Here is a 19,347-nt window from a genome sequence, read left to right as displayed (position 1 = left end):
TATATATATATATATATATATATATATGGTAGGTCGGAGGTCACTGTATATATATATATATATATATATATGGTAGGTCGGAGGTCACTGTATATATATATATATATATATATGGTAGGTCGGAGGTCACTGTGTATATATATATATATATATATATATATATATGGTAGGTCGGAGGTCACTATATATATATATATGGTAGGTCGGAGGTCACTGTATATATGGTAGGTCGGAGGTCACTGTATATATATATATATATATTTTATGTCGCTTGTGTCTGAACATAAAATGATTTGTTTTTCCTTCCTACTAATTACACAGAAATGGCGCTGATAGAAGCCCCGCCTGTTGTGGGAGGAGCTGTCTGTATGGACACCTCACTATATATATATATATATATACTCTTCATGTTGAGCAGATCTTATACCATGATTAAGAACATAATTGTTAGAAACGCGTCGGTGGACGTTGGTTTTGACCTCATTGGTTTTATGATGATATCAATTACAGTTACATTTATTGGTGGAGCTGGAACCTTCTCTTCTTTTGTTAGATTTGTAAATTACTTCTATATAAAAATCTTAATCCTTCCAGTACTTATCAGCTGCTGTATGCTCCACAGGAAGTTGTGTAGTTCTTTCCAGTCTGAGCACAGTGCTCTCTGCTGACACCTCTGTCCATGTCAGGAACTGTCTGCAGAGGTTTGCTGTGGGGATCTGCTTGAACTCTGGACAGTTCCTGACATGGACAGAGGTGGCAGCAGAGAGCACTGTGCTCAGACTGGAAAGGACTACACAACTTCCTGTGGAGCGTACAGCAGCTGATAAGTACTGGAAGGATTAAGATTTTTATATAGAAGTAATTTACAAATCTGTTTAACTTACTGGCACCAGTTTATTTGAAAAAAATGTCTTTTTCACGGGAGTACCCCTTTAACCCTTCAGGCCCCAGTGACCCCCTGTGTTATGTATAGTCAGGAGCTGAGGAAGGTGACTGGATGATGATGATGATGATGATGATGATGATCTCTATAGACATGACTGGATGATGATGATGATGATCTCTATAGACATGACTGGATGATGATGATGATCTCTATAGACATGACTGGATGATGATGATGATGATGATCTCTATAGACATGACTGGATGATGATGATGATCTCTATAGACATGACTGGATGATGATGATGATCTCTATAGACATGACTGGATGATGATGATGATCTCTATAGACATGACTGGATGATGATGATGATCTCTATAGACATGACTGGATGATGATGATGATATCTATAGACATGACTGGATGATGATGATGATCTCTATAGACATGACTGGATGATGATGATGATGATCTCTATAGACATGACTGGATGATGATGATGATCTCTATAGACATGACTGGATGATGATGATGATGATGATCTCTATAGACATGACTGGATGATGATGATGATCTCTATAGACATGACTGGATGATGATGATGATGATGATGATATCTATAGACATGACTGGATGATGATGATGATCTCTATAGACATGACTGGATGATGATGATGATGATCTCTATAGACATGACTGGATGATGATGATGATCTCTATAGACATGACTGGATGATGATGATCTCTATAGACATGACTGGATGATGATGATGATGATCTCTATAGACATGACTGGATGATGATGATGATGATGATCTCTATAGACATGACTGGATGATGATGATGATCTCTATAGACATGACTGGATGATGATGATGATCTCTATAGACATGACTGGATGATGATGATGATGATGATCTCTATAGACATGACTGGATGATGATGATGATGATGATGATGATTTCTATAGACATGACTGGATGATGATGATGATGATCTCTATAGACATGACTGGATGATGATGATGATGATGATCTCTATAGACATGACTGGATGATGATGATGATGATGATGATGATGATATCATCTATAGACATGCCTGGATGATGATGATGATGATGATGATCTCTATAGACATGCCTGGATGATGATGATGATGATGATGATGATCTCTATTGACATGACTGGATGATGATGATGATGATGATATCATCTATAGACATGACTGGATGATGATGATGATGATGATCTCTATAGACATGACTGGATGATGATGATGATGATCTCTATAGACATGACTGGATGATGATGATGATCTCTATAGACATGACTGGATGATGATGATGATCTCTATAGACATGACTGGATGATGATGATGATCTCTATAGACATGACTGGATGATGATGATGATCTCTATAGACATGACTGGATGATGATGATCTCTATAGACATGACTGGATGATGATGATGATGATGATGATCTCTATAGACATGACTGGATGATGATGATGATGATGATGATGTCTATAGACATGACTGGATGATGATGATGATCTCTATAGACATGACTGGATGATGATGATGATCTCTATAGACATGACTGGATGATGATGATGATCTCTATAGACATGACTGGATGATGATGATGATGATGATCTCTATAGACATGACTGGATGATGATGATGATGATGATCTCTATAGACATGACTGGATGATGATGATGATGATTTCTATAGACATGACTGGATGATGATGATGATGATCTCTATAGACATGACTGGATGATGATGATGATGATGATGATCTCTATAGACATGACTGGATGATGATGATGATGATCTCTATAGACATGACTGGATGATGATGATGATGATGATCTCTATAGACATGACTGGATGATGATGATGATGATGATGATATCTATAGACATGACTGGATGATGATGATGATGATGATGATGATCTCTATAGACATGACTGGATGATGATGATGATGATCTCTATAGACATGACTGGATGATGATGATGATGATGATCTCTATAGACATGACTGGATGATGATGATGATGATGATGATATCTATAGACATGACTGGATGATGATGATGATGATCTCTATAGACATGACTGGATGATGATGATGATGATGATCTCTATAGACATGATTGGATGATGATGATCTCTATAGACATGACTGGATGATGATGATGATGATGATGATCTCTATAGACATGACTGGATGATGATGATGATGATGATGATCTCTATAGACATGACTGGATGATGATGATGATCTCTATAGACATGACTGGATGATGATGATGATCTCTATAGACATGACTGGATGATGATGATGATGATGATCTCTATAGACATGACTGGATGATGATGATGATCTCTATAGACATGACTGGATGATGATGATGATGATGATCTCTATAGACATGACTGGATGATGATGATGATCTCTATAGACATGACTGGATGATGATGATGATGATGATGATGATCTCTATAGACATGACTGGATGATGATGATGATTTCTATAGACATGACTGGATGATGATGATGATCTCTATAGACATGACTGGATGATGATGATGATGATGATCTCTATAGACATGACTGGATGATGATGATGATGATGATGATCTCTATAGACATGACTGGATGATGATGATGATGATGATCTCTATAGACATGACTGGATGATGATGATGATGATCTCTATAGACATGACTGGATGATGATGATGATGATCTCTATAGACATGACTGGATGATGATGATGATGATCTCTATAGACATGACTGGATGATGATGATGATGATCTCTATAGACATGACTGGATGATGATGATGATGATGATGATCTCTATAGACATGACTGGATGATGATGATGATGATGATGATGATGATCTCTATAGACATGACTGGATGATGATGATGATCTCTATAGACATGACTGGATGATGATGATGATGATGATCTCTATAGACATGACTGGATGATAATGATGATGATGATCTCTATAGACATGACTGGATGATGATGATGATCTCTATAGACATGACTGGATGATGATGATGATGATCTCTATAGACATGACTGGATGATGATGATGATCTCTATAGACATGACTGGATGATGATGATGATGATGATGATGATGATCTCTATAGACATGACTGGATGATGATGATGATGATGATCTCTATAGACATGACTGGATGATGATGATGATGATGATCTCTATAGACATGACTGGATGATGATGATGATGATGATCTCTATAGACATGACTGGATGATGATGATGATGATGATTTCTATAGACATGACTGGATGATGATGATGATGATCTCTATAGACATGACTGGATGATGATGATGATGATGATGATCTCTATAGACATGACTGGATGATGATGCTGATCTCTATAGACATGACTGGATGATGATGATGATCTCTATAGACATGACTGGATGATGATGATGATGATGATGATCTCTATAGACATGACTGGATGATGATGATAATGATGATCTCTATAGACATGACTGGATGATGATGATGATCTCTATAGACATGACTGGATGATGATGATGATCTCTATAGACATGACTGGATGATGATGATGATCTCTATAGACATGACTGGATGATGATGATGATCTCTATAGACATGACTGGATGATGATGATGATGATCTCTATAGACATGACTGGATGATGATGATGATGATGATCTCTATAGACATGACTGGATGATGATGATGATCTCTATAGACATGACTGGATGATGATGATGATCTCTATAGACATGACTGGATGATGATGATGATGATCTCTATAGACATGACTGGATGATGATGATGATATCTATAGACATGACTGGATGATGATGATGATCTCTATAGACATGACTGGATGATGATGATGATGATCTCTATAGACATGACTGGATGATGATGATGATCTCTATAGACATGACTGGATGATGATGATGATGATGATCTCTATAGACATGACTGGATGATGATCTCTATAGACATGACTGGATGATGATGATGATCTCTATAGACATGACTGGATGATGATGATGATCTCTATAGACATGACTGGATGATGATGATGATATCTATAGACATGACTGGATGATGATGATGATGATATCTATAGACATGACTGGATGATGATGATGATGATCTCTATAGACATGACTGGATGATGATGATGATCTCTATAGACATGACTGGATGATGATGATGATCTCTATAGACATGACTGGATGATGATGATGATGATCTCTATAGACATGACTGGATGATGATGATGATGATCTCTATAGACATGACTGGATGATGATGATGATGATCTCTATAGACATGACTGGATGATGGTGATGATGATGATCTCTATAGACATGACTGGATGATGATGATGATGATGATCTCTATAGACATGACTGGATGATGATGATCTCTATAGACATGACTGGATGATGATGATGATGATGATGATGATCTCTATAGACATGACTGGATGATGATGATGATGATCTCTATAGACATGACTGGATGATGATGATGATATCTATAGACATGACTGGATGATGATGATGATCTCTATAGACATGACTGGATGATGATGATGATGATCTCTATAGACATGACTGGATGATGATGATGATGATCTCTATAGACATGACTGGATGATGATGATGATGATCTCTATAGACATGACTGGATGATGATGATGATGATGATCTCTATAGACATGACTGGATGATGATGATGATGATGATCTCTATGGACATGACTGGATGATGATCTCTATAGACATGACTGGATGATGATGATGATCTCTATAGACATGACTGGATGATGATGATGATGATGATCTCTATAGACATGACTGGATGATGATGATGATGATGATCTCTATAGACATGACTGGATGATGATGATGATGATGATCTCTATAGACATGACTGGATGATGATGATGATGATCTCTATAGACATGACTGGATGATGATGATGATCTCTATAGACATGACTGGATGATGATGATGATGATGATCTCTATAGACATGACTGGATGATGATGATGATGATGATCTCTATAGACATGTCTGGATGATGATGATCTCTATAGACATGACTGGATGATGATGATCTCTATAGACATGACTGGATGATGATGATGATGATCTCTATAGACATGACTGGATGATGATGATGATGATCTCTATAGACATGACTGGATGATGATGATGATGATGATCTCTATAGACATGACTGGATGATGATGATGATCTCTATAGACATGACTGGATGATGATGATGATGATCTCTATAGACATGACTGGATGATGATGATGATGATGATGATGATCTCTATAGACATGACTGGATGATGATGATGATGATGATGATCTCTATAGACATGACTGGATGATGATGATGATGATCTCTATAGACATGACTGGATGATGATGATGATGATCTCTATAGACATGACTGGATGATGATGATGATGATGATATCTATAGACATGACTGGATGATGATGATGATGATGATGATCACTATAGACATGACTGGATGATGATGATGATGATCTCTATAGACATGACTGGATGATGATGATGATCTCTATAGACATGACTGGATGATGATGATGATGATGATCTCTATAGACATGACTGGATGATGATGATGATGATCTCTATAGACATGACTGGATGATGATGATGATCTCTATAGACATGACTGGATGATGATGATGATCTCTATAAACATGACTGGATGATGATGATGATGATCTCTATAGACATGACTGGATGATGATGATGATATCTATAGACATGACTGGATGATGATGATGATCTCTATAGACATGACTGGATGATGATGATGATCTCTATAGACATGACTGGATGATGATGATGATGATCTCTATAGACATGACTGGATGATGATGATGATCTCTATAGACATGACTGGATGATGATGATGATATCTATAGACATGACTGGATGATGATGATGATCTCTATAGACATGACTGGATGATGATGATGATATCTATAGACATGACTGGATGATGATGATGATATCTATAGACATGACTGGATGATGATGATGATGATCTCTATAGACATGACTGGATGATGATGATGATCTCTATAGACATGACTGGATGATGATGATGATCTCTATAGACATGACTGGATGATGATGATGATGATGATCTCTATAGACATGACTGGATGATGATGATGATGATCTCTATAGACATGACTGGATGATGATGATGATCTCTATAGACATGACTGGATGATGATGATGATATCTATAGACATGACTGGATGATGATGATGATGATCTCTATAGACATGACTGGATGATGATGATGATATCTATAGACATGACTGGATGATGATGATGATCTCTATAGACATCAGTCTGGACACCAAAGCCTCTTTCTATTTCCTGCTGGATTTACTTACGGTTTTAGCTCCAAATCTGCGCCGGTGTTTTCAGCCTAATAGGAATGTGGTAAATTATTTACTTTAAAAAATAAAATATGTATAAAAATTCACAAAATCCCTGTTTTTTTATCCTTACAGAACATCCCAGTAATAACTTTGACGAAAACCTATTATCCCTGAATTATAAAGCCGAAGATGATGATGATGACGATGACGATCTCGTGCCGCACTCTTCAGGAGACCTCCTCACCCTTAATGAAGATCCAGAATGGTCCCAAAGAAATGAATGTGGGAAACAATTTATAAAAAGCTCAGGTCTTACACACAGAAGAATTAAGAGACGACCAAAGCCGTATACATGCTTTCAGTGTGGGAAATGTTTTGCCGGAAAAAAAACTTTTCTTAAGCATCAACAAAATCATGGACGAAAGACGCCGTATCCATGTCCAGTATGTGGGAAATATATTTCATTAAAATCAAATCTAGTAAAACATTTGAGAATTCACACAGGAGAAAAGCCGTATTCGTGTTCAGTATGTGGGAAATGTTTTGCAAATAAATCAAATCATATTACACATGAGAGAAGTCACACAGAAGATAAGCCTTTTCCATGTTCAGAATGTGGGAAACGTTTCATATCAAAACAACATCTTGAAAAACATGAGAGAACTCACACTGGGGAAAAGCCATTTGCATGTACAGAATGTGGCAAATGTTTTACAACAAAAACAAGTCTTGTGAATCACGAGAGAGGTCACACAGAAGACAGACCGTATCCATGTTCAGAATGTGGAAAAAGTTTTACAACAAACTCTCATCTTGTAAAACACGTGAGAATTCACACAGGAGAGAAACCGTATCCATGTTCAGAATGTGGGAAAAGTTTTATTACTAAAGACAGACTCAAGGTTCATCAGAGATTTCACACAGGAGAGAAACCATTTACATGTTCAGAATGCGGGAAATGTTTTACATCTAAATCAAATCTTGTCAAACATGAGAGAAGTCACTCAATAGATAAACAATTTCCATGTTTAGATTGTGGGAAGTGTTTTTTATCAAAATCAAATCTTGTTATACACCAGAGAATTCACACAGGAGAGAAGCCGTTTCCATGTTCAGAATGTGGAAAAGGTTTTTATACTAAAGACAAACTCAGGGTCCATGAGAGAAGTCACACAGGGGAGAAACCATATCCATGTTCAGAATGTGGGAAATGTTTTACATCAAAATCACATCTTGTAAGTCATCAGAGAATTCACTCAGGAGAGAAGCCGTATTCATGTTCACAATGTGGAAAAGATTTCTATACTAAAGGCAAACTCAATGTCCATGAGAGAAATCACACAGGGGAGAAACCATATACATGTATAGAATGTGGGAAAAGTTATACTTCACATTCACATCTTGTAAATCATAAGAGAATTCATACAGGAGAGAAGCCGTATTCATGTTCACAATGTGGGAAATATTTCACAGATAAATCAAACTTTAGCAGACATGAGAAAAGTCACATGGCAGAAAAGCAATTTATATGTTCAGAATGTGGGAAATGTTTTATGACTGAAGCAAAACTCGATGATCATCATAGAAGGCATACAGGAGAGAAACCATATATATGTACAGAATGTGGGAAATGTTTTCTAGAAAAATCAAGTCTTGCTAGACATGAGAGAAGTCACACAGGAGAAAAGCCGTTTCCATGTTTACAATGTGGGAAATGTTTTCTAGAAAAATCAAGCCTTGTTATACATGAGAGAATTCACACAGGAGAGAAGCCATTTTCATGTTCAGACTGTGGAAAATGTTTTACTGGTAAATCTGGCCTTGCTAAACATCAAAGAAATCACACTGGAGAGAAGCCGTTTTCATGTCCAGAATGTGGGAAATGTTTTTTAACTAATAGCAAACTCAAGGCTCATCAGAGAAGTCACACTGGGGAAAAACCATATTCTTGTTCAGAATGTGGGAAATGTTTTACAGAGAAATCAAACCTTATTAGACATCAGAGAAATCACACTGGGGAGAAGCCATATTCATGTTCAGAATGTGGAAAATGTTTTACCGATAAATCAGGTGTTATAAAACATCAGAGAATTCACACCGGGGAGAAGCCTTATTCATGTTAGGAATGTAGGAAATGCTGTAAGAGCAAACAAAAAATCTTCGCCCATCAGGTTATTGACGGATATTATACAGACAGGAAGAGGTTTATTAATGTGGAATTATCTTGTATCTGCTGAAAATCCAAATGATATTTACCGGAGGTCACCAGGACCGGAATCCTGACAGTATGGAAGCTTCTTGTTCTTTTATTCATAAACTCGAACTGCAGGAGAATTCTGGGCGACAAACTGAAGATCTAAGGAACCTCCCGTGTAACCTTTTTACTCACATATGTATCAATGGTTTGTTTTAATTCATACAGAATAAAAAGAGAAACATTTATATTTCATTTACAATCATTTGTCTAGAAAAAACAAGAGGAAGACAGGCACAGTATATTCAGGGGACACAGTGTCTGACAGGTATATTCAGGGGACACAGTGTCTGACAGGTATATTCAGGGGACACAGTGTCTGACAGGTATATTCAGGGGACACAGTGTCTGACAGGTATATTCAGGGGACACAGTGTCTGACAGATATATTCAGGGGACACAGTGTCTGAGGGTTATATTCAGGGGACACAGTGTCTGAGGGTTATATTCAGGGGACACAGTGTCTGACAGGTATATTCAGGGGACACAGTGTCTGACAGGTATATTCAGGGGACACAGTGTCTGACAGGTATATTCAGGGGACACAGTGTCTGACAGGTATATTCAGGGGACACAGTGTCTGACAGGTATATTCAGGGGACACAGTGTCTGACAGGTATATTCAGGGGACACAGTGTCTGACAGGTATATTCAGGGGACACAGTGTCTGACAGGTATATTCAGGGGACACAGTGTCTGACAGGTATATTCAGGGGACACAGTGTCTGACAGATATATTCAGGGGACACAGTGTCTGACAGGTATATTCAGGGGACACAGTGTCTGACAGGTATATTCAGGGGACACTGTGTCTGACAGATATATTCAGGGGACACAGTGTCTGACAGGTATATTCAGGGGACACAGTGTCTGACAGGTATATTCAGGGGACACAGTGTCTGACAGGTATATTCAGGGGACACAGTGTCTGAGGGTTATATTCAGGGGACACAGTGTCTGACAGGTATATTCAGGGGACACAGTGTCTGACAGGTATATTCAGGGGACACAGTGTCTGACAGGTATATTCAGGGACACAGTGTCTGACAGGTATATTCAGGGGACACAGTGTCTGACAGGTATATTCAGGGGACACAGTGTCTGACAGATATATTCAGGGGACACAGTGTCTGACAGATATATTCAGGGGACACAGTGTCTGACAGGTATATTCAGGGGACACAGTGTCTGAGGGTTATATTCAGGGGACACAGTGTCTGACAGGTATATTCAGGGGACACAGTGTCTGACAGGTATATTCAGGGGACACAGTGTCTGACAGGTATATTCAGGGGACACAGTGTCTGACAGGTATATTCAGGGAACACAGTGTCTGAGGGTTATATTCAGGGGACACAGTGTCTGACAGGTATATTCAGGGGACACAGTGTCTGACAGGTATATTCAGGGGACACCGTGTCTGACAGGTATATTCAGGGGACACAGTGTCTGACAGGTATATTCAGGGGACACAGTGTCTGACAGATATATTCAGGGGACACAGTGTCTGACAGGTATATTCAGGGGACACAGTGTCTGACAGGTATATTCAGGGGACACAGTGTCTGAGGGTTATATTCAGGGGACACAGTGTCTGAGGGTTATATTCAGGGGACACAGTGTCTGACAGGTATATTCAGGGGACACAGTGTCTGACAGGTATATTCAGGGGACACAGTGTCTGACAGGTATATTCAGGGGACACAGTGTCTGACAGGTATATTCAGGGGACACAGTGTCTGACAGGTATATTCAGGGGACACAGTGTCTGACAGGTATATTCAGGGGACACAGTGTCTGACAAGTATATTCAGGGGACACAGTGTCTGACAGGTATATTCAGGGGACACAGTGTCTGACAGGTATATTCAGGGGACACAGTGTCTGACAGATATATTCAGGGGACACAGTGTCTGACAGGTATATTCAGGGGACACAGTGTCTGACAGGTATATTCAGGGGACACTGTGTCTGACAGATATATTCAGGGGACACAGTGTCTGACAGGTATATTCAGGGGACACAGTGTCTGACAGGTATATTCAGGGGACACAGTGTCTGACAGGTATATTCAGGGGACACAGTGTCTGAGGGTTATATTCAGGGGACACAGTGTCTGACAGGTATATTCAGGGGACACAGTGTCTGACAGGTATATTCAGGGGACACAGTGTCTGACAGGTATATTCAGGGACACAGTGTCTGACAGGTATATTCAGGGGACACAGTGTCTGACAGGTATATTCAGGGGACACAGTGTCTGACAGATATATTCAGGGGACACAGTGTCTGACAGATATATTCAGGGGACACAGTGTCTGACAGGTATATTCAGGGGACACAGTGTCTGAGGGTTATATTCAGGGGACACAGTGTCTGACAGGTATATTCAGGGGACACAGTGTCTGACAGGTATATTCAGGGGACACAGTGTCTGACAGGTATATTCAGGGGACACAGTGTCTGACAGGTATATTCAGGGAACACAGTGTCTGAGGGTTATATTCAGGGGACACAGTGTCTGACAGGTATATTCAGGGGACACAGTGTCTGACAGGTATATTCAGGGGACACAGTGTCTGAGGGTTATATTCAGGGGACACAGTGTCTGACAGGTATATTCAGGGGACACAGTGTCTGACAGGTATATTCAGGGGACACAGTGTCTGACAGGTATATTCAGGGGACACAGTGTCTGACAGGTATATTCAGGGAACACAGTGTCTGAGGGTTATATTCAGGGGACACAGTGTCTGACAGGTATATTCAGGGGACACAGTGTCTGACAGGTATATTCAGGGGACACAGTGTCTGACAGGTATATTCAGGGGACACAGTGTCTGACAGGTATATTCAGGGGACACAGTGTCTGAGGGTTATATTCAGGGGACACAGTGTCTGACAGGTATATTCAGGGGACACAGTGTCTGACAGGTATATTCAGGGGACACAGTGTCTGAGGGTTATATTCAGGGGACACAGTGTCTGACAGGTATATTCAGGGGACACAGTGTCTGACAGGTATATTCAGGGGACACAGTGTCTGACAGGTATATTCAGGGGACACAGTGTCTGACAGGTATATTCAGGGGACAGTGTCTGACAGGTATATTCAGGGGACACAGTGTCTGAGGGTTATATTCAGGGGACACAGTGTCTGACAGGTATATTCAGGGGACACAGTGTCTGACAGGTATATTCAGGGGACACAGTGTCTGACAGATATATTCAGGGGACACAGTGTCTGACAGGTATATTCAGGGGACACAGTGTCTGACAGATATATTCAGGGAACACAGTGTCTGAGGGTTATATTCAGGGGACACAGTGTCTGACAGGTATATTCAGGGGACACAGTGTCTGAGGGTTATATTCAGGGGACACAGTGTCTGAGGGTTATATTCAGGGGACACAGTGTCTGACAGGTATATTCAGGGGACACAGTGCCTGACAGGTATATTCAGGGGACACAGTGTCTGACAGATATATTCAGGGGACACAGTGTCTGACAGATATATTCAGGGGACACAGTGTCTGACAGGTATATTCAGGCAACACAGTGTCTGAGGGTTATATTCAGGGGACACAGTGTCTGATGGTTATATTCAGGGGACACAGTGTCTGAGGGTTATATTCAGGGGACACAGTGTCTGACAGATATATTCAGGGGACACAGTGTCTGACAGGTATATTCAGGGGACACAGTGTCTGACAGGTATATTCAGGGGACACAGTGTCTGACAGGTATATTCAGGGGACACAGTGTCTGACAGGTATATTCAGGGGACACAGTGTCTGACAGGTATATTCAGGGGACACAGTGTCTGACAGGTATATTCAGGGGACACAGTGTCTGACAGGTATATTCAGGGAACACAGTGTCTGAGGGTTATATTCAGGGGACACAGTGTCTGACAGGTATATTCAGGGGACACAGTGTCTGACAGGTATATTCAGGGGACACAGTGTCTGACAGGTATATTCAGGGGACACAGTGTCTGACAGGTATATTCAGGGGACACAGTGTCTGAGGGTTATATTCAGGGGACACAGTGTCTGACAGGTATATTCAGGGGACACAGTGTCTGACAGGTATATTCAGGGGACACAGTGTCTGACAGGTATATTCAGGGGACACAGTGTCTGACAGGTATATTCAGGGAACACAGTGTCTGAGGGTTATATTCAGGGGACACAGTGTCTGACAGGTATATTCAGGGGACACAGTGTCTGACAGGTATATTCAGGGGACACAGTGTCTGACAGGTATATTCAGGGGACACAGTGTCTGACAGGTATATTCAGGGGACACAGTGTCTGACAGGTATATTCAGGGGACACAGTGTCTGACAGGTATATTCAGGGGACACAGTGTCTGACAGGTATATTCAGGGGACACAGTGTCTGAGGGTTATATTCAGGGGACACAGTGTCTGACAGGTATATTCAGGGGACACAGTGTCTGACAGGTATATTCAGGGGACACAGTGTCTGACAGGTATATTCAGGGGACAGTGTCTGACAGGTATATTCAGGGGACACAGTGTCTGAGGGTTATATTCAGGGGACACAGTGTCTGACAGGTATATTCAGGGGACACAGTGTCTGACAGGTATATTCAGGGGACACAGTGTCTGACAGGTATATTCAGGGGACACAGTGTCTGACAGGTATATTCAGGGGACACAGTGTCTGACAGGTATATTCAGGGGACACAGTGTCTGACAGATATATTCAGGGGACACAGTGTCTGACAGATATATTCAGGGGACACAGTGTCTGACAGGTATATTCAGGGGACACAGTGTCTGACAGATATATTCAGGGAACACAGTGTCTGAGGGTTATATTCAGGGGACACAGTGTCTGAGGGTTATATTCAGGGGACACAGTGTCTGAGGGTTATATTCAGGGGACACAGTGTCTGAGGGTTATATTCAGGGGACATAGTGTCTGACAGGTATATTCAGGGGACACAGTGCCTGACAGGTATATTCAGGGGACACAGTGTCTGACAGATATATTCAGGGGACACAGTGTCTGACAGGTATATTCAGGCAACACAGTGTCTGAGGGTTATATTCAGGGGACACAGTGTCTGAGGGTTATATTCAGGGGACACAGTGTCTGACAGGTATATTCAGGGGACACAGTGTCTGACAGGTATATTCAGGGGACACAGTGTCTGAGGGTTATATTCAGGGGACACAGTGTCTGACAGGTATATTCAGGGGACACAGTGTCTGACAGGTATATTCAGAGGACACAGTGTCTGACAGGTATATTCAGGGGACACAGTGTCTGACAGGTATATTCAGGGGACACAGTGTCTGACAGGTATATTCAGGGGACACAGTGTCTGACAGGTATATTCAGGGGACACAGTGTCTGACAGGTATATTCAGGGGACACAGTGTCTGACAGATATATTCAGGGAACACAGTGTCTGACAGGTATATTCAGGGGACACAGTGTCTGACAGGTATATTCAGGGGACACCGTGTCTGACAGGTATATTCAGGGGACACAGTGTCTGACAGGTATATTCAGGGGACACAGTGTCTGACAGATATATTCAGGGGACACAGTGTCTGAGGGTTATATTCAGGGGACACAGTGTCTGAGGGTTATATTCAGGGGACACAGTGTCTGACAGGTATATTCAGGGGACACAGTGTCTGACAGGTATATTCAGGGGACACAGTGTCTGACAGGTATATTCAGGGGACACAGTGTCTGACAGGTATATTCAGGGGACACAGTGTCTGACAGGTATATTCAGGGGACACAGTGTCTGACAGGTATATTCAGGGGACACAGTGTCTGACAGGTATATTCAGGGGACACAGTGTCTGACAGGTATATTCAGGGGACACAGTGTCTGACAGGTATATTCAGGGGACACAGTGTCTGACAGATATATTCAGGGGACACAGTGTCTGACAGGTATATTCAGGGGACACAGTGTCTGACAGGTATATTCAGGGGACACTGTGTCTGACAGATATATTCAGGGGACACAGTGTCTGACAGGTATATTCAGGGGACACAGTGTCTGACAGGTATATTCAGGGGACACAGTGTCTGACAGGTATATTCAGGGGACACAGTGTCTGAGGTTATATTCAGGGGACACAGTGTCTGACAGGTATATTCAGGGGACACAGTGTCTGACAGGTATATTCAGGGGACACAGTGTCTGACAGGTATATTCAGGGACACAGTGTCTGACAGGTATATTCAGGGGACACAGTGTCTGACAGGTATATTCAGGGGACACAGTGTCTGACAGATATATTCAGGGGACACAGTGTCTGACAGATATATTCAGGGGACACAGTGTCTGACAGGTATATTCAGGGGACACAGTGTCTGAGGGTTATATTCAGGGGACACAGTGTCTGACAGGTATATTCAGGGGACACAGTGTCTGACAGGTATATTCAGGGGACACAGTGTCTGACAGGTATATTCAGGGGACACAGTGTCTGACAGGTATATTCAGGGAACACAGTGTCTGAGGGTTATATTCAGGGGACACAGTGTCTGACAGGTATATTCAGGGGACACAGTGTCTGACAGGTATATTCAGGGGACACCGTGTCTGACAGGTATATTCAGGGGACACAGTGTCTGACAGGTATATTCAGGGGACACAGTGTCTGACAGATATATTCAGGGGACACAGTGTCTGAGGGTTATATTCAGGGGACACAGTGTCTGAGGGTTATATTCAGGGGACACAGTGTCTGACAGGTATATTCAGGGGACACAGTGTCTGACAGGTATATTCAGGGGACACAGTGTCTGACAGGTATATTCAGGGGACACAGTGTCTGACAGGTATATTCAGGGGGACACAGTGTCTGACAGGTATATTCAGGGGACACAGTGTCTGACAGGTATATTCAGGGACACAGTGTCTGACAAGTATATTCAGGGGACACAGTGTCTGACAGGTATATTCAGGGGACACAGTGTCTGACAGGTATATTCAGGGGACACAGTGTCTGACAGATATATTCAGGGGACACAGTGTCTGACAGGTATATTCAGGGGACACAGTGTCTGACAGGTATATTCAGGGGACACTGTGTCTGACAGATATATTCAGGGGACACAGTGTCTGACAGGTATATTCAGGGGACACAGTGTCTGACAGGTATATTCAGGGGACACAGTGTCTGACAGGTATATTCAGGGGACACAGTGTCTGAGGGTTATATTCAGGGGACACAGTGTCTGACAGGTATATTCAGGGGACACAGTGTCTGACAGGTATATTCAGGGGACACAGTGTCTGACAGGTATATTCAGGGACACAGTGTCTGACAGGTATATTCAGGGGACACAGTGTCTGACAGGTATATTCAGGGGACACAGTGTCTGACAGATATATTCAGGGGACACAGTGTCTGACAGATATATTCAGGGGACACAGTGTCTGACAGGTATATTCAGGGGACACAGTGTCTGAGGGTTATATTCAGGGGACACAGTGTCTGACAGGTATATTCAGGGGACACAGTGTCTGACAGGTATATTCAGGGGACACAGTGTCTGACAGGTATATTCAGGGGACACAGTGTCTGACAGGTATATTCAGGGAACACAGTGTCTGAGGGTTATATTCAGGGGACACAGTGTCTGACAGGTATATTCAGGGGACACAGTGTCTGACAGGTATATTCAGGGGACACAGTGTCTGAGGGTTATATTCAGGGGACACAGTGTCTGACAGGTATATTCAGGGGACACAGTGTCTGACAGGTATATTCAGGGGACACAGTGTCTGACAGGTATATTCAGGGGACACAGTGTCTGACAGGTATATTCAGGGAACACAGTGTCTGAGGGTTATATTCAGGGGACACAGTGTCTGACAGGTATATTCAGGGGACACAGTGTCTGACAGGTATATTCAGGGGACACAGTGTCTGACAGGTATATTCAGGGGACACAGTGTCTGACAGGTATATTCAGGGGACACAGTGTCTGAGGGTTATATTCAGGGGACACAGTGTCTGACAGGTATATTCAGGGGACACAGTGTCTGACAGGTATATTCAGGGGACACAGTGTCTGAGGGTTATATTCAGGGGACACAGTGTCTGACAGGTATATTCAGGGGACACAGTGTCTGACAGGTATATTCAGGGGACACAGTGTCTGACAGGTATATTCAGGGGACACAGTGTCTGACAGGTATATTCAGGGGACAGTGTCTGACAGGTATATTCAGGGGACACAGTGTCTGAGGGTTATATTCAGGGGACACAGTGTCTGACAGGTATATTCAGGGGACACAGTGTCTGACAGGTATATTCAGGGGACACAGTGTCTGACAGATATATTCAGGGGACACAGTGTCTGACAGGTATATTCAGGGGACACAGTGTCTGACAGATATATTCAGGGAACACAGTGTCTGAGGGTTATATTCAGGGGACACAGTGTCTGACAGGTATATTCAGGGGACACCGTGTCTGAGGGTTATATTCAGGGGACACAGTGTCTGAGGGTTATATTCAGGGGACACAGTGTCTGACAGGTATATTCAGGGGACACAGTGCCTGACAGGTATATTCAGGGGACACAGTGTCTGACAGATATATTCAGGGGACACAGTGTCTGACAGATATATTCAGGGGACACAGTGTCTGACAGGTATATTCAGGCAACACAGTGTCTGAGGGTTATATTCAGGGGACACAGTGTCTGATGGTTATATTCAGGGGACACAGTGTCTGAGGGTTATATTCAGGGGACACAGTGTCTGACAGATATATTCAGGGGACACAGTGTCTGACAGGTATATTCAGGGGACACAGTGTCTGACAGGTATATTCAGGGGACACAGTGTCTGACAGGTATATTCAGGGGACACAGTGTCTGACAGGTATATTCAGGGGACACAGTGTCTGACAGGTATATTCAGGGGACACAGTGTCTGACAGGTATATTCAGGGGACACAGTGTCTGACAGGTATATTCAGGGAACACAGTGTCTGAGGGTTATATTCAGGGGACACAGTGTCTGACAGGTATATTCAGGGGACACAGTGTCTGACAGGTATATTCAGGGGACACAGTGTCTGACAGGTATATTCAGGGGACACAGTGTCTGACAGGTATATTCAGGGGACACAGTGTCTGAGGGTTATATTCAGGGGACACAGTGTCTGACAGGTATATTCAGGGGACACAGTGTCTGACAGGTATATTCAGGGGACACAGTGTCTGACAGGTATATTCAGGGGACACAGTGTCTGACAGGTATATTCAGGGAACACAGTGTCTGAGGGTTATATTCAGGGGACACAGTGTCTGACAGGTATATTCAGGGGACACAGTGTCTGACAGGTATATTCAGGGGACACAGTGTCTGACAGGTATATTCAGGGGACACAGTGTCTGACAGGTATATTCAGGGGACACAGTGTCTGACAGGTATATTCAGGGGACACAGTGTCTGACAGGTATATTCAGGGGACACAGTGTCTGACAGGTATATTCAGGGGACACAGTGTCTGAGGGTTATATTCAGGGGACACAGTGTCTGACAGGTATATTCAGGGGACACAGTGTCTGACAGGTATATTCAGGGGACACAGTGTCTGACAGGTATATTCAGGGGACAGTGTCTGACAGGTATATTCAGGGGACACAGTGTCTGAGGGTTATATTCAGGGGACACAGTGTCTGACAG

The 19,347-nt window shown here is 42.1% G+C and overlaps 1 protein-coding gene across 1 annotated transcript; it reads left to right on the top strand.

The window, feature by feature from the left end:
• Window positions 1-428: 428 nt before the first annotated feature.
• Window positions 429-9,091, top strand: LOC130318662 (oocyte zinc finger protein XlCOF6.1-like; the record flags this gene model as incomplete). Its single annotated transcript, XM_056552900.1, has 4 exons — window positions 429-486; window positions 7,517-8,208; window positions 8,632-8,746; window positions 8,858-9,091. Coding segments are annotated over exons 1-4 (1,099 nt in total), but the record flags the coding sequence as incomplete, so codon positions are not given.
• Between the last annotated feature and the right edge of the window lie 10,256 nt (window positions 9,092-19,347).

Source organism: Hyla sarda, unplaced genomic scaffold (genome assembly GCF_029499605.1).
Source record: "Hyla sarda isolate aHylSar1 unplaced genomic scaffold, aHylSar1.hap1 scaffold_2065, whole genome shotgun sequence".
Lineage (NCBI taxonomy): Eukaryota > Metazoa > Chordata > Amphibia > Anura > Hylidae > Hyla > Hyla sarda.
The sequence above is the reverse complement of the archived record's forward strand: the minus strand, read 5'-3'. Positions and strand labels throughout refer to the sequence as shown.